Source organism: Truncatella angustata (genome assembly GCF_020726525.1).
Source record: "Truncatella angustata strain MPI-SDFR-AT-0073 chromosome Unknown BKA67scaffold_2, whole genome shotgun sequence".
In the NCBI taxonomy this organism is placed as follows: Eukaryota; Fungi; Ascomycota; class Sordariomycetes; order Amphisphaeriales; family Sporocadaceae; genus Truncatella; species Truncatella angustata.
Window position 1 is genome coordinate 4,883,414 of NW_025763382.1, and position 19,081 is coordinate 4,902,494.

The 19,081-nt window shown below is 49.0% G+C and overlaps 7 protein-coding genes and 1 non-coding gene across 8 annotated transcripts; 3 read left to right on the forward strand and 5 right to left on the reverse strand.

Annotated features, from left to right (window-relative positions):
• Positions 1–478: 478 nt before the first annotated feature.
• BKA67DRAFT_532886 (uncharacterized protein) lies at positions 479–1,333 on the forward strand (the record flags this gene model as incomplete). The annotated part of the gene is made up of 1 exon (XM_046099607.1): positions 479–1,333. One exon carries the CDS (start codon positions 479–481, stop codon positions 1,331–1,333), a length of 855 nt encoding a protein of 284 aa, XP_045961926.1.
• Positions 1,334–2,948: 1,615 nt separating this feature from the next.
• Positions 2,949–4,280, reverse strand: BKA67DRAFT_556079 (ribosomal protein L15e). Its single transcript, XM_046102131.1, has 3 exons — positions 4,015–4,280; positions 3,598–3,754; positions 2,949–3,532 (listed from the first exon to the last, which is right to left on the reverse strand). Exons 1-3 carry the CDS (start codon positions 4,099–4,101, stop codon positions 3,165–3,167), a joined length of 612 nt encoding a protein of 203 aa, XP_045961927.1. The 5' UTR covers positions 4,102–4,280; the 3' UTR covers positions 2,949–3,164.
• Positions 4,281–4,747: 467 nt separating this feature from the next.
• On the reverse strand, positions 4,748–5,968 carry BKA67DRAFT_673519 (uncharacterized protein; the record flags this gene model as incomplete). Its single annotated transcript, XM_046108733.1, has 3 exons — positions 5,499–5,968; positions 5,291–5,437; positions 4,748–5,237 (listed from the first exon to the last, which is right to left on the reverse strand). Exons 1-3 carry the CDS (start codon positions 5,669–5,671, stop codon positions 4,748–4,750), a joined length of 810 nt encoding a protein of 269 aa, XP_045961928.1. The 5' UTR covers positions 5,672–5,968.
• Positions 5,969–6,044: 76 nt separating this feature from the next.
• On the reverse strand, positions 6,045–7,124 carry BKA67DRAFT_532889 (uncharacterized protein; the record flags this gene model as incomplete). Its single annotated transcript, XM_046099608.1, has 3 exons — positions 6,045–6,610; positions 6,727–7,000; positions 7,119–7,124. 3 exons carry the CDS (start codon positions 7,122–7,124, stop codon positions 6,045–6,047), a joined length of 846 nt encoding a protein of 281 aa, XP_045961929.1.
• Positions 7,125–10,389: 3,265 nt separating this feature from the next.
• On the forward strand, positions 10,390–11,926 carry BKA67DRAFT_532890 (Clr5 domain-containing protein; the record flags this gene model as incomplete). The annotated part of the gene is made up of 2 exons (XM_046099609.1): positions 10,390–10,532; positions 10,588–11,926. The coding sequence occupies 2 exons, from the start codon at positions 10,390–10,392 to the stop codon at positions 11,924–11,926; spliced, it is 1,482 nt and encodes a 493-aa protein (XP_045961930.1).
• A 281-nt stretch (positions 11,927–12,207) lies between these two features.
• On the reverse strand, positions 12,208–13,140 carry BKA67DRAFT_512562 (urease accessory protein UreG; the record flags this gene model as incomplete). The annotated part of the gene is made up of 2 exons (XM_046097486.1): positions 12,208–12,844; positions 12,953–13,140. The coding sequence occupies 2 exons, from the start codon at positions 13,138–13,140 to the stop codon at positions 12,208–12,210; spliced, it is 825 nt and encodes a 274-aa protein (XP_045961931.1).
• A 1,228-nt stretch (positions 13,141–14,368) lies between these two features.
• BKA67DRAFT_t55 lies at positions 14,369–14,460 on the reverse strand. The gene has a single exon. It is a non-coding gene; the product is annotated as a tRNA-Asp (tRNA).
• Positions 14,461–16,799: 2,339 nt separating this feature from the next.
• BKA67DRAFT_195897 (uncharacterized protein) lies at positions 16,800–18,191 on the forward strand. Its single transcript, XM_046095385.1, has 3 exons — positions 16,800–17,116; positions 17,168–17,724; positions 17,778–18,191. Exons 1-3 carry the CDS (start codon positions 17,058–17,060, stop codon positions 18,068–18,070), a joined length of 909 nt encoding a protein of 302 aa, XP_045961932.1. The 5' UTR covers positions 16,800–17,057; the 3' UTR covers positions 18,071–18,191.
• The last annotated feature ends 890 nt before the right edge of the window (positions 18,192–19,081 follow it).

The window sequence follows — 19,081 nt, forward strand, 5'->3', positions numbered from 1 at the left end:
TATTCAGCGGCGGCACGAATAGATAGATCTGAACATGTGCAGATTAGCCTAATGAAAGGTTTACGCATACAGAGGTTTTGTGATTTTGTTTTTATGTGATAGTTGGCAGTAGACAGAAGAGTTCTTGTACACATTAGTTGTTGCCAATGATTCCGCCAAGTGTGACAACAACATTCTCCAAGTAGAAAGCCATGTGAACCCCAGTGGTGGTTCGAACATATTGAGAGGCCAGTGATGACCATGGTTGTGGGGCAACCGCGATAGTCGGCATGGCTCTAGCCGAACCGGTAGCTATGTGATAGAACAAGTTGTCATCGTCACAAAGCCTGTATTTTTGATGAAATTCTGATACAGCCAAAAGAAGGGGCAGGAGTAAACAAGATTTTTCAACACATCACCGGATCTTCATTTTCAAATCACATATATCCCCATGTCATCCACTCTGCCCAATGGCTTGCTACCCGACGACTTGGACGTCATGTCAACAAGTGTCGCTATAGAATGTTTGGACGCGACTGAGTTTGCAGCGCTTGTGCCAAAAATATTCTCGGCAGTGTCAGAATGCAGCCCTGTCCACGAGTCGAATAACGGCAGAACGAGGCCATCCCGCACAAAAATAATCCATCTCACGCGACAGCGCGCAGGTGAGGCGAGTGTTGTATCCGCCATCTCGTCCATCCTGACCCGGCCCCTCACCTCGGAGGACGAGCTGGACGTCGCACTCACCGCCTTGCGCGAAGTGGTATGCGAGCTCCCCGAGGACGCCATGCTCCGCTACCGCCAGGCGCTGATGGCCCTGTCCGCAGTCGATCCGGACGGCAGCTGCAGTGGTCCGCGACTCGCCGGCTCCTCTCTGGCTGCCCAGGCTCGCGGTGCGATACGGTTTATGGACCAACGTGAGGACGCCTGGGCTCCCGGGTACAGAGACGACCACATGGCGCAGCGCAGTCTGCGGGAGCGTGTGCATACGGCGCGGGAGATGCGCCCGCATGTGGCCGGGCTGCTCGGCTGGCTTCGGGATACGAGCTGGCCGCTCTACACGGGATGTGAGGCGCAGCTGGCGCGCTTTCCGGAAATCACAATGACGCCCATCCGGGTTATTCTGAAGCAGCACCGCGGCGATGGGAAGTGGATCAACAACCTCCTACGTTTCGTGCAAGACCACGTGCCGGTCGGCAGAAGCTGGGAGGCCATCTATCCCGCGGTCAATGCACTGCTCGTTATTGAGCCGGCGGGAAATGAAGAGGCGTGCGACACGGCTGGGATTGCTGCAGGCTGGATAGAGACGTTGAACAGGTGGCGAAAGTCTCAGGAAGGGTTGAGATGTGCATGATTTGAACTAGTAAAGAACTCTGTTCCTGCAAATTGTACAATACGTAGGTCAAAGACTCGTCTTTCCGATAGATACTACACGTACAAAGGCGACTGCGCCGAACATTCGTACCCGCCATCTCGGACTTGGAGAAATAATATTGATACCAATGAGTTCGGCACAAGGGCCGGGAGGGCTTTCGAGCCAGTAGGGCACCAGCAATAATGGAATTGGCACAGAAGACCTATATATGACCTGCAAAGCCAGCAGCTCCTTGAAGCACCGTGGTCTCAAGAATTAGTGCCAGCGAAGCTGGTTTATCGAGAGGCACAGGCTCCTGTTCGACGATTACTCAAATCTGCTACGCAATGGTGGTGGCCCTGAGGCCTGCTAACAAGCCTACAATGTTGTGGTGGTAGAATGACGGTCCATGGACGCGTAAATAATACATACATGGATCTATCCAGTGCTTCGGATTGAATATTCCCCATCACGCCATCGCATTGTTGGATGCCCTCCGGTTATCCCAGATATGCCCTCTAGGCACCAGGAGACCCCCAAAGTATAAGAGTGTACGTGAACCTAGCTATGAGAAATTCTGAGATTAGGACTTGTGCCTGCGTTTAGTCATGCCATGACTACCTTGGTCGATCTCCAAATGACGAGTGTTTTCTGCCTTTCCAAAAAGGAAGCCCGCCCCGAAATCAATCCTCTATCGAATTCTTACCAGACGGTGTCGTTTTATGTAGATCCACCGACTAATAGGTCCCTTATAAGCCCGTCTCACAATTAGATCATGGCTCGAAGATTTCTGGCTGGTCTCAGTTCGACCAGGCTGCCAACCCAGGACCACATCATCAGATCTATGAAGAATGGAAAGCGCATGTCTAGCACTCAGTCGAAAATGAAACGATTGTACATAGGCGGATCCTTTCTGCTGGAGCTCCGGAAAGTCTTTTACACTGCGTGCCACGCCGGTCACTTCGACTTGATTCCCTTCACCCGTCTCCCCATGCCTCACTGAGCGGCTATTGTTCATCGTGGATGGAACTTTGGCTATAGCTTGCGAGGAAAGCTAGAGCCGCCAGCGACAACCAACAGGGAAACCAAGTGTCTACATTGCACATTCCTAAGGCGCAGAAGAGGGTTAGCCCAGATTTGGAGGCTTCAACGTGAAAGAATAACAGCCAGTATGCAGGTGAGACTCGGCTTTGTGTAATAGGCACCCACCATTCGAACAAGACCAGTGCAACCTAGTCTCTATGAGGGAGAACTCGGGGCCCGGCGGAGCAAGTTTCCTGGTCAGGTAGTAGTGGTGTTATAACCGGCACGAGACTTCCAGTGATGCCAGGTTTCTAGTCTTGGGTACTTCATGCTGGCTGCATCTTTCTGATATCCACGCCGCCTCGCGAGGGGCATCCGGGGACCATCAACTTGATGGAAGGATGCAATGCGCAACACTCACCAGACACAGCTGAATTCAATGGTAGTCTGTAGGGTATTCACCAACTCAAGTGGCATGCGCACAGCAGTGGCAGTGATCATCTAGGCGTCGAAACAATCATGGTCAGAGCAAAGTCTACAAGAGGACGACAGCTCAAATATTTCAGTGTCACAGGGGGTAGTGAAGTTGAAGCGAGGCCAGAAGTTAACGTGAAATTTTGTTGTTGTCGTAGGAATTCATTTTCATTCCATTCTGAAATACGTAACGTGACTCCGGCCGATTCTACTCAGCATATGAACCAGACCATGAAGCAGGACCTTACTCCATCGTAAATTGATTTTGCCAAATGCCCATGCACAAACTTGCTCCTTTTCAGCAGTCGCCTCCACACACCTGTCAGCGAACCGTTTATCGGTAGCGCCAGAGGGACAGGGTGTTGTGGCGCTTCCAGGTCTTTCTGCGGCCAGCCTTGGTCTTGTTGTAGCGGTGACCCTTGTTGAGACCACGGGACTTCTTGCCAGTGGCGGTGAGACCACGGGACTCGCGGTGCTTGTGGACGGGGGCGACGATCCAGTTGATGCGGGGATCCTTGCGGATGGCCTTGTGCTGGGGGTCGACGAGGATGATCTCGTAGTACTTGTAGGTGGAGTCCTGGTTGATCCAGTACGAGTTCAGGACGCGCAAGTTGGCGCAGCGGCGGCCGACACGCTCCTCAGCGGTGGACTTGAGGGATCGCTGGTACTTGAGCTGGTTGATACCCTGGTTGGTGGGCTTGCCTGTAGTTGGGAGACGGAGTTAGTTCTCTGAATCCGGCGTCATGAGCGTCCGGAACAAAACATACCATAGGTGGCACCCTTGGGGGCAGGTCGCTTGCGACCACCACGACGGACACGGATACGGTAGATAACGTATCCCTGCTTGGCCTTGTAACCGAGACGGCGGGCCTTGTCGGGGCGCGAAGGGCGAGAAGCGCGGTGGATGACGTTCAATTGACGGAGCTATATTGATGCAGTCTCAGCAAATGTTCAACGACTGTATAGCAGAGACACGGGGTCATTCTTCACCCGCCCTGCCACCTCTGGCTCCTGTTTCTCGCAGGGCGAGAGAAACAGGGCCCAGCGGCGGCAGAGCGAGGATAGAAAACACAAAGCGTCCACATGATCATCCATTGATCGCAATTGAATGCATATGTTCCATGTGTGTATCGTGGCGAGTGTCTTGTGCCGTATCGAAAGAGATTTATTTGTTTTCAACATACCTCCCAGCAGCGGACTCGGAGGAGGAATCGCAGGACATCCGACTGCTTCTTCTTCTGAAGCTCTTCGACGTACTTGAGGGCACCCATCTTGACTGTCGGTGGGAAGGAAGGTTAGTAAGATTTTATTTCAAGAAAAGGAATGGAGTGAAGCCGTCAACGCACCAGGTTGGAATTAAGGCCTGCAAAAACGGATGGTCTTTTGTCGGTTGATTGAGGTTGGCAGATCGAAAGTTCGCTCTCTCCGATTTTCCTTTCCTGAGAATTTCGGGTGGGTTAAGAAAATTGAAAGTGTGCGCAAAGTGGAGTGGGTGGGCAAAAAAGGGAAAGAGAAACGAGGTCAGGCTAATACTAATTAGGACTGGCCCAGATACAGATTTCTGGCCCCTGCCCGGCTCTGAATAAGCTGATAACCGCTGTGGCATTGACAAGCCACGAGTCCGACGCCGTCATACGTACAGATTCCGGACATAACTAGCTAACCTTATTGTCATGAATCCAGCAGAACAGTTATCCCCACTAGCTAGCCACGTACCTCCATCTGCTTCAGGTTGAAGACTTGTTCTACGTTGACTCCATGACCAAAACTGCGACTGTCTACTAACGTGGCGGAGTAGTATGTATCGTCGTTGTGACAGACAGTGGTCAAATGCCGCAATTCTCACACTCTCCACATGCCCAGCCAGCCTCAGCTCCTGTTGGTATGCTTCCATATTTTGTCGCCAGCCCACTATATTCAAGCTCTATTTCTTTCTGGCGACATTGTAGTCACCAGTCGCTTAAAGCCTTGCAGCTGCTCATCAACCACACTACCGACACTATCCTGTATGGTCCTGCGACTCTCTTGAAACATGTCCGCCGCTGTGTGGTCGTGCGCGTTGTGCCCATTCTCCAGGTTGGGTGGTGAGTACGTATGCGGCGCCAAATGACCATTCGCAATGGTCTCGCCATGCTCGCGTCCACAAGCAAGTAGCTCCTTGATGTCCTGCTTGTCTTTCTTGAGTGTGGCTGCAGGAAGCTCAATATTGTGTGTCTTGAGGCTTTCATTAAGGTCCGTATAGCACTTGACAACCATACGACTGTCGGCGATCAGATCTCGTGCTTCTTTGACGAGGCTTAGGCCATCATCTGCCAGTTCCCTGATACTATTACCCGTAGACGATAGCTGGCTTGCCGTGGCGTACACCTTCCCGAATATGCTAGTGAGCATTTGCTGCTGCTCTTCCCTTCCGTTTATTTTAGTGAACATTTGGGCAAGTCAAGTGCAATCTGGGCATACTGGTCATTTTCGTGCGTCTGCAGTAGCGATCTCAGCTGCTTGTCCTGTTTATCCGCCTTTTGCTCAAAAGCCTTGGTCCACTTCTTCGTGCCTGCGGCTTCTTCCCGTTTGATATCGTCTAGCCATTTGGCCCAGGTCTGGAAACCACTGAGGTCGTGACCAGTCAGCAAACAGTTCCCCTCGGGCAGGGACTTCGAATGGTACACACCGATTGCCATCCCGACCGGCGTCGTCGTCGGAATCATCGAGACGCGAAAGGCTTGTACCTCTGGTACGCTTAGTGGGACGCCTTGGTTCGTCTCGGGCGAGAAATTCAGTAGTTGCATCTGAGAGTTCATGGTCCTCTTTGGTCTTGCGCTTGTTGGAACGCTTGGATGGCATCTTGGATCGTGCTTTTGGGTTCACGAAGACACAAAAGGGTCAGTTTCCTGTACTAACAGGTATTACTGAAAGAAACTGCCTCTCTATAACCATGAATTGGCCAAGGCTGTGGTTGTGAGTCCAGGTAGTGGAAAATTATCCAAGCAGATGGGCGGCAGCTCACTCCTTCCACAGCGCATAAATCTGTCAAGGACTGCAGGTGCAAGTAACATCGCACCTGTCGCGTCAACGAAAACTTGGCATGCGACGCACAAATTTGTAATCACGATTATGGAACCAGGAATAAATCTTTATGACAATATATTACTCATAGAGTAACTATGAGGTGTTTTATGTCTACGTGCGTCATATTTCCACCGTTATTTGTTCCCTATCAAGTATGCCCATCAGCCAGGTCCAGGAGAGGGACAACACCTTTCTTATACAAGTAGTTTCGACTCATTTTCAGTAGTGCTGCCATGAGATCATACAGCTCGTCGTCCTCCTCTTCGTCGGGCTCTTGGTCGACTTCAAGCAGCGTTTCGTCAAATGCCTGCCTGGTCTCAAAAATACGTTCTGCTTTGCTCTTCCTGGCAGTTTGCTTCAATGGAATCGTTCTTGCAGCTCCCAACGAGCTACTCGAATATTGCACCGTAGGTTTGGCATCCCCTTGCGAAGGTCCCGATTCACTCTTGGGCACCTTCAGGTAAGGGTGTTCCGGCCTGACGGTAGGGCTACTTGGTTGTGAAACGCGAGCAGCGGAAGTGCCTTGATTTGCATCTCTGGGGAACTTCAATAACGGAGGGCCCCTAGAAACAGCGGGTTTCTGTAGCTCAGGCTCAGGCCTGCTGAATACGCCTGATTGGCTTCCGTGTGGCTTGCGCAAATTAGGCGACTCAGCAATATACCGTTGGCTTAGTTGCTGACGTGTTTCGGAAAGATTGTAACGTGGCACTTGGGCTGTAGCAACTGTACTTGGACGTTGATATCCGTAAGGAGGAGGCGATGGGACGATGTCAGCAGTCGGTGGAAGGAAGGTTGTATTCCTGCCGCGGGAGGTTACGGATACTCCATACTTCTCGTCTCCTCCGATTTATTCACGCATCTTCTTCTCACTATTGCGAAGTTTAGTTTGATCTTTTCCACGAGGATGCCCTCAACATCCTTATCCTCGTGCGTTCTGATGCCCTTGTATCCGTCCAGATTGAGAAGAACCAGCAGAGGATTCAAGTCGGCAGTCGTACGGGCGTTTGCCCCATGCTTCTGGATGAAGTTTATGAAATGAGCTGTCTGACCATTGCTCCAGCGGAATACGGTGCTTGTTTTCAGCTCAATCGCCCGAACGCCAATCTAAACCATCGAATCGCTGGTGCGTGTAAGTAAAATCAGAACTGTCATCTTGGAGTCGTGTTTGTTTTGTTAAGAAATTTTTTTTTTTTTGGTGTTTGACCCATTAAGATGCGCACACTAACATGATTTCTAGACGACCTGACGCATTCTCTAATCTATCTTAAAGTGGAATCCTGCTAATGTACTAATCACTACATGTGTTAGACATAGGTGTGTTTATGTATGCAAAATGATTTGAATAACCATCTGCAGTTCTTTTTTCCATGACCTTGCTCACAAATCCTATCCAGTGTTTTCTTGAGCAACAAGGTATGAAATGAGCATCAATCATTTAATTGCGGTGTGGAGATATCTATCTTATTGTAAATCTTCTATGACTGATAAGTTCGTATAAGCCCTAGCGTGTCTTGTTTAAGCCACTGTCGTTGTGCAGCAGAAGAGTCGTTGTACATGCCCTGCGACGCCTCTGGTGCAGGAATAACAGTTTGAATATAACGAGGACAATCCCACATCATCACTTCATCAGCCCTGCAAAACTCTAGAAAAAAGATTGATAAGAAATGTCACGGAAACGAGACCTAGCCTGGATCTGCAGGATTTGTGAAGCTAAGTTGGCATTTCAGTAGGGAGTAATCGGCATTACTTCCGTCGCCCTTCTCAGGTGCTACTAACAAAAGGCCACCCAGCCCAGCCAATAACAAGACATCAACTCACAGAGAAGCATTATAATCTTTTATCCATTATTAATGACGCGTCAGTGTCAATTTCTACTATATCTCGTCATGCGTTCACCTTGCCCGAGTTATTCCATCTTGGGTGTCTGAGTTCCTCAGACTTATCAGACTTACATAGCGAACTGTGCCAATCACCGAGTTGGCTTGAATATCCATAAGCCTAAAGTTACTTCATGAACAAGGTTCGGCCATGACTGCAATAATTGTTTTGTCGTTCGTGTGCCGTCCAATTTGCACAATCAACTTCATCTCCTCCTTGCCAAGGAATTCTTTGGAAGATTGTAGACCCGGTATTCATTCCGTTGGCCTGAGGAGCATCCCCAGTATTGCGATGGGCACATCTTGCCTATCAGAAGGTTCCAATCCATGCAGATTGTGATGCTATTCTTGTCATAAATGGAAAGAGAATATACACGGAATTGCCTCAGACGGATCGGGTCTAACATGGGCTTGGGACAGGTTGGCCTGCTAGCTAAGGCAAGTCAACCCATTTAGAATTGTGCATAAGCTGGCATTGCTCTCCTCAGACCCAGGATATAAACACAGATTACATAGCAAGCGGGTGTTTGAATCTCTGGTATGAGGATTTGAGTTGACTCATAAATCCTCCAAGGAAACTTCATATCTCTAGAGCCTAGTTGTGGTCATAAATTTAGAACTCTCATATACGCAGGCTAGAGGCAAATTCAGCATTATACCAACAAACTTGGGCTCGAACGAGGCCTGCGAGCTGGATCTAAGAATTTCATGTTATACAATTTTAGTCAATCAAATCGTTACAATTGACTGATCGACGATGCTCTTGATACTGACGTCGACGGCACAAAGCTCGGAAATTCATACGAGGAGGTTAGGGCTGTGAAGCGCTACGCTTCTTGTGATAAGGTGGTCTCCCGGGTCGCCTCTTTGTATGCTTCATTTATGACGGTTTGCCCTTGGGGTTCAACGTTGCGCTCTTATACAGACTTATGATCTTAGTCTGCGGATGGCATGCTTTGGCTGAGATCAAGGTGATTACAACACATCTCGGAACATGTCTCTCTTTGTGTACCTTGCTTAGAAGGTCAGGGACGCCCTGGCTTAACAATTCAAGTTGTGTCCCACATGGTAGAAGACTGTTGTAGGGACTATCGAAATTGGGGTCTGAAATAAGCGGGATTGGTATTTGCATTCCGTACTGAATGATCGAATAGGAGCTTTGTGCGATGTGCTTATACTTCAAGTTGGGTTCCCTTTGGATTAGACGGCCACAATTTGAGAAATCCTCTGGCCATCTTGCAAGTATACTCATACCATCATTCTTGCACTGCAAGCTCAAGTCCCATGCAATAATAGTGCTGTCAGAAGTAGCACCAGCTATCGCTTCCTGAAGTGTGTAGAATGCCTTGTCCCCATCTCTATAGCAACAGCATGCTCACGCTGAATAAACCAAGCTGGCCAGAAGCTCGGTCTTTAATGTGGGCAGTCTGTCTATTTGCTGCCCATGACATGTGTTGAGTAAAGTTTGCTTCTGTGATACTTCGTACTCTGTTTATATATATACCTTATTGAATTCCGTGATCTCTGATATGAAAACGGACCAATACTGTTCATCGTCGGATAGGTAAGTGTAGCAGATACTTGCGCCCTCGCTAGTATGCGTATATGGAGTTGTTTGCCTCCTGAAGCTTCACGCTGCTTCTCTTGTCGATGTAACAAGTGCCAACCTACATGTATTTCAAGCCGTGAAATGCTAGTTTGGCGACACAACGCATGATCTCCGAGAAGTCTCTTTCATAGATGGCGGGTCTTTGCGAACTGTTTTTGAGATAATATCATGATCAGGCGCAGTTTGTCAGCACGAGGCCTGGTAAATAAATAGACTCTGTTCAATGAGACTTTGCGGGGCCCAGTGAGTGGGGCGACGTTCTTCATTATGCCTCTAGACGGTCAGCCACAAATAAAAATATATATTATACACAGTGATCTGCTACGGGTGCTGAAACATGACGGCCACAGTATTCGAAACTGATGCAAAAATCGGAAGGGTACAAAGAAAATTAAAAATTCGGGGTTGTTTGACGTTTGCTGGCTGATTGATTTCGAACACGGCAATTCTACCTGTTTGGGTTACCCTTGTACCTCAGCACACCTCAGCAGTGGCAGTTTGAAGGACAGCGAAGCGAACCAACCAATCAAAACCAAGCGATCTTCGCAATGAAGAGACTGAGCCGTTGAAACAATCAACGTACGTCTAAGGCATGCTTATTGTGTAGCTTACCAGACCAATGCGGACCATTTTAGCTGATCCCGCGCCACGGTCATCTGTCAAGGACCCAACAAAGACACCATCAAGCCATATGGCCGCACACCACCCCTATGACTCCCTGGATTTGAACCACATGCTAATCATGGTATGCCTGTCAAGAAGGGAAGCTCAGTAATGTTGCTTGGAGGCCCACTCAGCTTGTTCACGATTCACATCCATGTCATCAGGCGGAGCTGGGTTCCAGCCGCCGTCCAAAGAACAGGGGAAGGCCGCGCCCACACCCTTAACTCTACGAAATTGGCGGGTTTCTTCAGCATGTTTGTATCATCCCAAGATATCAAGCTCAATAGTATTTATTGACGGCGGGCAGGACTATGACGATCTAGCCTTGGGACCCCAATCTGATAATGTCGGATTCAAATATCCGTTGGGCTTCTCCCGACGACTGGGAGAGGCACCGCGCCATCATCACAGAGCTTTACGAAAACCGAAATGTAAAGCTCACAGATGTCATAAAGATAATGGAGGAGAAACACTGCTTCTTTGCCACGTGAGTTTCTTCAACTGTGTTAATATTCAGATGGTTATGCTGAGCCATAATTCAGCGCGCGAATGTACAAAACGCGCTTCAACAAATGGGGTTTGCAGAAGACACTGAGGTTCCAGCAAGTGAGCGAGCTCCTCCGGCAGAACACAGGCCGAGCCGCAGTAGGCAAAGAATCAGTGCGACTTATACGAGGCAAACCGGTGGATGATAAGCGGCTGAAGAAATATCTCCGCAGCCTTCCTGCGGACAAACACAGTCAGTTGGCCGAGTTCGTGCATGGTCAATCGGAGTTCATGGCACGACCTTCATCTCCGCGCGGCTCGGTCGTATCATGCCGGACGCCATCGCCGAGTCCTTCAATGTCGGACCTCTTCCCTCTAAAATCACCAGACTACCTTCACATACCCGAGGTATGCATTAGTACGATGCGCCGATATGTTAATGGTGCACTCGCCTCTGGATTATGGACCCTAGATCCTTCTGAGGTTGTGCGAGCTGGTCCTCTGTTCGCCTTTTGGAATCTTGGGAGAACTGGTAAAAGGATGCTGAAAAACGGTCAGACAAAACAAGCCTTTCAAGTGCTACATAACTGCTTTCACGAATGCAAAGCATTGCTCCAGGCACAAAGCCCACTGCTTTTCCTCTGGACCTACGTGGTTGCTCTCAATTTTGCCGATGGTTACCCCGACCTATATTTCTCGTTTATGAGATATGTCACAGATCTCTCGCGAATAATGTTCGAGGATAATCATCCGTTACCGGTACTGTTCGGCAGCATATACACGATGGGCCCGGTAGATGCCAAGCAGAACGTACATGCTCTTGCTCAAGCGTATATGGATCTCTGCCAGCTTCGGCCGGATAGTATCGCTATGCTTGACGTGGAGGGCTTCCTTGGTCTTAATTTCAGCGAAATGAAGCTGCAAAGCCTAGATGTGACCGAAAACACCTTTCGTAGTATGCTGGCTAGGCTAGAGCCTCATCGAAACGTCGATATTATGGAAGCAATATGGGTTGATGCACGGGACGACTTGGCACTCAATTTGGAGAAACAGGGTCGATACGATGAAGCAACCGAGATGCTAAAAGGGTCACTTCAATCGCGCATTCTTCCCAAGTACCCATTATTACAAGCATCAGCATATCGGAGTCTATTCCTTATTGCAAAGGAAACAGGGAGCCAGGAGGAAGCACTTCGTGCTGGTCACACTATGGTCAAATTTGGAAGTGAACGATGGGGACTAAGTGACAATAAGACCATTCCACTCATAACGGATTTTGTTGCTTACCTGCGAACGATCGAAATGACCGAAACAGCCGATGAAATCGACAAGGATTTTGACGCAGCTATGGATGACCTCGTCAGACAAATCGATGTATTTGATTTGGGCATCTGAATTTCTTTTGAGGATTTCAAAGATTCAGAGATTTGCCAATAACTCAATCCCATTGCGCTTTTCACAATTTCAAGGCCGAAGCTACGATTTTCAAAGCCCTGAAGCCCACACACATAATGTTCTGGTGCAAGATACCTGGACGCACTGGCGTCCACGGATCTGCGAGGTACAAGAAGCAGATTCATATGTTGCATTTTTATATCGGATATACAAATACACATGATGAAAGAAGGCATGTAGCCTATCTGCTCTAGTCATAGTCCCCCAGTGCGAGACGGCACCTATGCCAACGTTCCAAGCCCCTCTGTCGGCCTGGGACCGCCTTTCGACTTCCTTTCCTCCTCAGCACCACTCGCCTTCCAAGCGCTAACAATCAGGTTTACAATATGATCTACTGCAACTCCTTTCTTGACCTGCGCAAACACTGTAGGGCCACCTTCACGCATCTTTCTGGCGTCTCGCTCCATGACGTCAAGGTCTGCGCCAATCGCTTCAGCCAGATCTGTCTTGTTGATCACTAAGAGATCACTCTGTGTGATGCCCGGTCCGCCCTTTCTCGGCACCTTGTCACCTCCAGCAACATCGATGACATATATAATATAATCAGCCAACTCTCTTGAATAGTTGGCTGCCAGGTTATCACCACCTGACTCGATGAGGAGTAAATCGGAGCCAAACTCGCGGTGTAGGTCTTCGAGTGCTGCCAGGTTGGTCGAGATATCTTCACGGACCGCAGCGTGTGGACAGCCGCCGGTCTCGATGGCTCGAATGCGCTCCGCGGGCAAGGCTTTATGTTTGGTGAGGAACTCGGCGTCCTCGCGGGTAAAGATGTCGTTCGTTACGGCCGCTATCGAGAACTTCTCACGGAGGGCGAGGCAAAGAGCGAGCATGAGAGCTGTTTTACCGGAGCCTACTGGTCTAGACGCCGCGCATGTAAGTCCCAAGTTTGGCTCGGATTGGGTTGCAGTTGCAACAAGAACGTTTCACTCGAAACAGCCAACAGACGTGAGCGGAATTAGTACATACCCTCCTATGCCTACCGTGAACGCGCGCTCGCTCCAGTCTCGACCTTCTACAATGGGCATCTCCCGGCCCAGATAGCTGCCAGGCCCATCCAGAATTTCGTGCGAGTGGCCGTGTTCCTGCGCATTGAAACCTCCATCGTGTGAATGGGAGTGGCCACCAATGCCATCATGAGAATGAGCGTGCGACATGGTAACAAGAGAACCGACAACTAGATATGATAGCTGCCGTCACGAGTCAAGCTTATTCCCTAGTCAGAGGAATCGGATTGCAGCTCGCGACAAGAGTTGTAAGCTCTGAGAGCTCGAGGCCCCGAAAAGGCGCAGCACTGCACTTGCCAAGAGTGAGGGGCATTGCGGGGGGGTACAGTCAATTTAGGGGTCTTTTCATAACGGTTTCCGCCGTTGGCCGTGCCAAAACATGAGTCCCTTGATGGCATTTCAAGTGGTTGGGCCATGTTACGACGCAAAGTCAGGATGAAGAAGAAGAAGAAAAACAAAGCAGAACCTGGGTTGACACTTGGTAAATGTCAAGGTAAACGGAAAAGAGAAACGAGATATAAACTAGAAAACGAGGGATGAAGGTTTGAACAAGAAAACTATAAGAACAAGAGCATAAGAATGGTGGAAAACGGATAATAAAAGATAGCAAGTGATGATGAATGCAATGCACTTTTAAGTATGGGAGATAGCAAGGTGATGGCATCACCAGAGAGAGCCAGGTATTCGGAGCTGGACTAGAGGGTCGTGGATCCAAGTGACATCCCTGCCTGTTGATAGCCTTAGGTCAGCATAGCTGAGTATACTCTAGGACGACCACTGTGAATGACTCGCTACGGTAACTAGTTATTCTAGTCGTCTATTTCACTTCTCCATACGAACTAAAGTCAGTGTTGGTGCTTGTAAGTCAGAGCGCACGATCTGATATGATTGTTGTCGCCCAAGCAAGCGTTCAGACAGTACGTGCAGACAGAATAAAAGTCAAAGCCTAGGTGGAACAAAATCCAAGACGCGTGCCAGGTTGTTGTTGGTATCGCTATTTGTTGTCGTCGCCAGGTGTGTTGAATTCTTGCGATTGTGGCGTGGCAATGGTGTCTGCAGATTCGGCGTTGTGTACAGAATTTTGCAGGTATTCTTTGATTTGTCAGATAGACTGAAGCTGTAAAGATTGACTAAGTGAACAAAAAGCTTTTAGAATAATGGTGCTTCAGTGGTGACGGCGCGCTGGGGAGTTTGACCCGTGACGTGTATTCAGTCGGCCATCGCCACTGATACATATATAAGCCCCCCTGCTCAAAGCCAGTTTTCACGGGAGGAATGTCCCGATTTTGTACTGCAGAGATTTTGTAAGAGAATGAGCAGCAATTTAGTAGGCATGTTGCGAATATACATGATGTGTGATGTGAAAACAACAAAAATTCTCTCGATCGGGGAATTGAACCCCGGTCTCCAGCGAACTGATTCTACTGCTAGAATGACAAGCTGGCATACTGACCACTATACTAATCGAGAAGTTAACGAAGAAGTGTGTTGCTCCCTGATTGGATGGTTTTGGAAGCTGTTATGAAAGAATATTATCATGAAAACAAAATTTTCATGTAGTCGCCTCATCGAGATCCACATTGTGAGAGCATTTCGAAGCGGCTAACCAGGAAGTCTATCGTCAGGTAGGTTGGTAGGGTACGGAAACGGTCTTTAACCTCTTACGGAATGTGTATATACCATTTCGTTGTTCAAGCTCTAACCTAGTAGTCTTGACACATATAGATACTGGAACGAACACAACTCCCGAGGTGGTTAATAATTCGTAACTCCCTTGGTCAAGTTAACATCCGGGCGTTCGAGGGACGGCACGAGATCTTGATAATGGATAACGGTTAACTATTCTGGTAAAGAACGAGGTATACCTTTTATATAGCCGTTCTGGCTTTTTATTATTATTAGCTGAATACTTCAACTGAACATTACCGGGGTATGTGACCACTACATTAATCGAGGTCATTGAAATTTCAAGCTGCGCATTCGTGAGGTTCTGCCTTCAATCCGGTGATGGACATCTAATTTAGTAGAGTTGGCCATAACTAAGCCGTTTTGAGGTGACAACCAAGTAGTGGACACTTGAACTATTTTAAGTTCGTGCGCGCGCACATCATGTCTGAGCATTGCCAGCATAACCAGGATCATTCACATGTTCTTGCATTGTTCTAGTACGGTTCCAGTTGACATATCTAGATCACATAATATATTTCAACGGCCTGTTGTTCTTACTCCGCATTACAATGGTGGGTCGTCAAGAGGCGAATAAGATTAAGGGTTGTCTCACTCTTATGTCTACTCGATGCTGCCATGGCATACTACCCCGGGCCTGGAGGCACGGCCAAGTCTAAAACCCATTGGCTAGCGCCCAAGCTCTCGGCCATTCTTGGACGATTTCTTTGCCCAATAATCTTATCCTCGACATGCATCTGGTGGTATATGGTCCCTCATGATATACTTGCTAGTTTCTTGGACCTTTCCATACGCTTGAACACAGCATATGTTGCCGGAGAATTGTTGAATCTCAGTGCCGCCGAGTTCTGCGTGTATCGCTCGGTGTTCGTCCGAACCAGAGTGCTTGACGATGCTGAGATTTCCTGGCTGAAACAGCAGCACCCCGTCGTTAGATGGGAGTTGATGACGAATCCCAAACCAGCATCGCATGACAAGATCTAAATCGGCAATTCAACTGCGAGGCCTGATGTTATGTCCTCCGTATATTCCTCAAACAAAACTCGCGAACATGAGTCTCTCTGTTAGAAGCAGCACTCAGCGCTTACGCCAAGATTGTTCAGTTCCGCCAGTTCATTTCAATCATCGCTACGCGTTCGACCTACTCGGTAACTTTCAAAATCGCCTTGCAGCTTCTGCCGACCAATCTTTGAAGATTCTGTATGGGTTCGCCATGTGGTTTGTCTTGTCTGGGCTCTGGGCTCTGGGCTCTGGGCTCAAACACCCCTCGTCAGGGGAACGTCTCATATCCCCGCCATGACTACGCTCCACCCCTGGTCCCATCAAGCGGCTCAAGCAACTTTATTCACAGTTTGGGTTGCAGACCTGTCAGAGCCGCATGGGGGTATTGCGCGGGTATTTTCTTCAAAAACCATGAGCATCATGGGTGTCTTATTGGCTAAGGTATGCTGTCAATGGCCTTCATTTGCATCAGTATGCATCAAATCCCACAGAGTGCAACAATGGACATGTCCTACCCTGGTCGAAACGATCTCCAAACTAGTCATTCGCGTGCCACTGGTACGATATCCTCTGGACTCTCGAGACTCTCTGCTGGCATTCCCGTTTATCACCCATTCGTCCCAACTTCTCTTCAGCCTTTCCGCATCTTTTACCTTCTCCGGGTTGACGTGTTTCTCTTCGCGCGTGTCCCTCGTTGGTTTGACCGGCATCTTTTCATTCCAGCGATGCCCGTGCAATAGTAAACGTGGATACCTTTGACTTTTATGTGTCCCGTTCTTTCCGATCATACCTAGTGGTGCTTGGCCGTCCTATGTTCCTGCTTGTCGATCTGGCTTGTCCTCTCCTTCAGTGATTTGAACGACGAAACAAGACTCCAAGAACAGTGGAAGAAGTCTCGCCACTCGATACGCTCTTTTCTCTTCATCTAGGGTTGATCCCATTTAATCAAGAACGGCTGGCCTGTTATTTCACTCATTGCAACGACATTTGATTTCGTGTAGAGTTCGGCAATCCGCGACTGGAAAGCAACTAGCCGCCCAAATCCGGTCAGGATGAGGGCGCGATTCGATGTTTTGGCATTCGCTGTGCTGGGACTTATGTCCTTTGCTCAGGTGCGTAATGGATGGGGCAGCCTCGACGACCCTCCGGGTAGAGCTAATGGACTATAGGCCGATACATACCACTACTACGACAAGCCGGTAAAACGCGGTATATTGGGTGATATCTTGGGGAAACTTAATGGCGACAAGAATGGAGAGACCGCCGCCGCAAAGACTGTGACAGAGACCGTCCGACAAACGATAACCGTGGGCGCTGCCGCTGTGGGGGGAGGAGTTAACCAGACAGCCGCTGTCAAGACCGAGACCAAGACAGTTACTATGACCCAGGCTGCAGGAGGTCAGAAGGCTGGGAACGGAACTGTTCAGAATGCAGATGGGTAAGTTTGAACGGTGGTGGGACGGGACTTGCAAGCTGACAGATGCTGTAGGGCCGTGTTGTCATTCGTGACAACGACCGTTTTTGGTACCGGACAAGCACCAACGGTCACAATCACAGCTCTAGCCTCAACCGTCACTCAGCAAGTTACAATGACGATGGTCCAGATGATCGCCTGTGGCACAACTCAAGGGGCGCCGGTGCCAGCATCCGAAGCTGGTGCAATCGCTTCATCGGCTGCTGCTGCTGCCTCCTCTGCGATTGCCGCAATCTCGTCGGCCTCGATTGCGACAACTGCAAAAGGCGTCCCCGCGCCATCATCTGCTACTGTTATTGCCAACCCTGCAACTTCGTCTTCTGCTGCTGCGGTTGTTGCGAACCCTGCGCCTTCGTCTTCTTCTTCTGCTGCTGCTGTTGTTGCGAACCCTGTGCCTTCGTCTTCTGCTGCTGGAGTTGCGAAACCTGCACCTTCGTCTGCTGCCGCCGTTGCAAATCCTGCCACAGAAGTCCCTTTGGTGTTCACTTCAGGTGCTGCCCAACTCGCCTCGACGGCAGTTGTAGTCGGCCAGCCTCCTGCTGCTTCCGCTGTGGCAACTAGTAGTTCTTCTGGTAAGTTGGGCGGGTGATGTGGCAAGTGAAAACGAAGCTCACTGTCTTTATAGTCATCATTCCGTCTGTTGTGACATTATCCTCAACTGCTACAGCAGCTCCAGTACAACCCACGGCCGTCCCGGTGGCTGTGTCGTCGATTGCACTGGGTGGTAACCCTGCAGTAGCTGCGCCGGCCGTGACGACCTCAGCGATGAATCCCGCCAACATACAGGGCGTCAACGTAGGCCCAACGGTCAACCTGAGCGGGCTGTCGCTGAACAGTGTCATCAACCTTGGTGCGCTCATCCAACAGACTGCCGTCCCTACAGCTCAAGGCAACGCGGCAAGCCCCGTGTTCCCTTAAGATAATGCCATCATCCCTGGGCAATCGGATGTCTTTTTGTCACTTTGTTCGTTGATTCCCCTGGGCAATGAATGTATAGAATCATCAGGTAGTCTAGATAGTCATCCGTGCGAGCATGGAATTATATGGTCAACTTCGACCGAGGTATAAGTTTTGGAAATTGTACATAATACATTCACTTCGATTATGGGCCAGGTAACACAATATGCACTGCACAATATAGAGCTAGCCTCTTACTAAAAATGGGGTTAGTATGGTTGAGCCAGACGAAAGTAAGAATACGGCACTCAAGAATAAAGAAGTCCAGGCATTGGCCATACTGGTGGAATGGCTACTCTGACCCAATCGGACTGCGCCATAGCTACGAGAGAAGCCAATCGCAACTCCCAATTAACCCCATAATCATCCAAATAATGTCGTCCTTGGGTAATAACGACATCGGAGCTGTTTCAGGAACTCTTAGCACATCGAAGATGTAGATAAGTGTTATTCGTGTGAGTGTAAAGGAATGCATGCTCCGGTGGTGACGATCTTGCCAACAGCCTCGAGGACTCAATACCTTTAAAGCAGCCCGCCAGTTCCAAACTCCATCTGGCGGTGACATAATCGGTGGTGCTCGATATGCGCTTTGAAGCAGAGACTGTCTTGTAAAAGAAACATTAAGAATTGGAAGAGTTCCTTCGGAGAATTTCCCAGAGAAGGTCGCGGTATTGCTCCTTTAAGATATCCGAATCCGAAATCATGTTTACACGTAGGTGCGGGTATCATATTATAGAGTCGGCAATGGCTATCTAGACCCTTTGACGCAAGGGCTCCATAGATATTTACATCGTGGCAGCCTGCCGGTTCCAAAAACTGTAAACAGTAAAGCAAAATAGCCAAAACACTGTCTTAGCGGCTTTGTTATAGAGCGCATAGAAACAGGGTTATGACAATTGTCTTTTTGATAAAGAGGATCACTTGACACGAGTTTGGCCATAATTCCTTGAAGAGAAGCAATATATATGAAGG

Excerpts from the sequence above, each read along its gene's own strand:
- BKA67DRAFT_556079 (XM_046102131.1), bottom strand. The coding sequence starts at position 4,101 with ATGGGTGCCCTCAAGTACGTCGAAGAGCTTCAGAAGAAGAAGCAGTCG. Across the intron at positions 3,755-4,014 it reads TCCGAGTCCGCTGCTGGGAG|CTCCGTCAATTGAACGTCAT; the intron begins GTATGTTGAAAA and ends GCATCAATATAG. Across the intron at positions 3,533-3,597 it reads CCCCAAGGGTGCCACCTATG|GCAAGCCCACCAACCAGGGT; the intron begins GTATGTTTTGTT and ends TCCCAACTACAG.
- BKA67DRAFT_195897 (XM_046095385.1), top strand. The coding sequence starts at position 17,058 with ATGACCCAGGCTGCAGGAGGTCAGAAGGCTGGGAACGGAACTGTTCAG. Across the intron at positions 17,117-17,167 it reads ACTGTTCAGAATGCAGATGG|GGCCGTGTTGTCATTCGTGA; the intron begins GTAAGTTTGAAC and ends CAGATGCTGTAG. Across the intron at positions 17,725-17,777 it reads GGCAACTAGTAGTTCTTCTG|TCATCATTCCGTCTGTTGTG; the intron begins GTAAGTTGGGCG and ends CTGTCTTTATAG.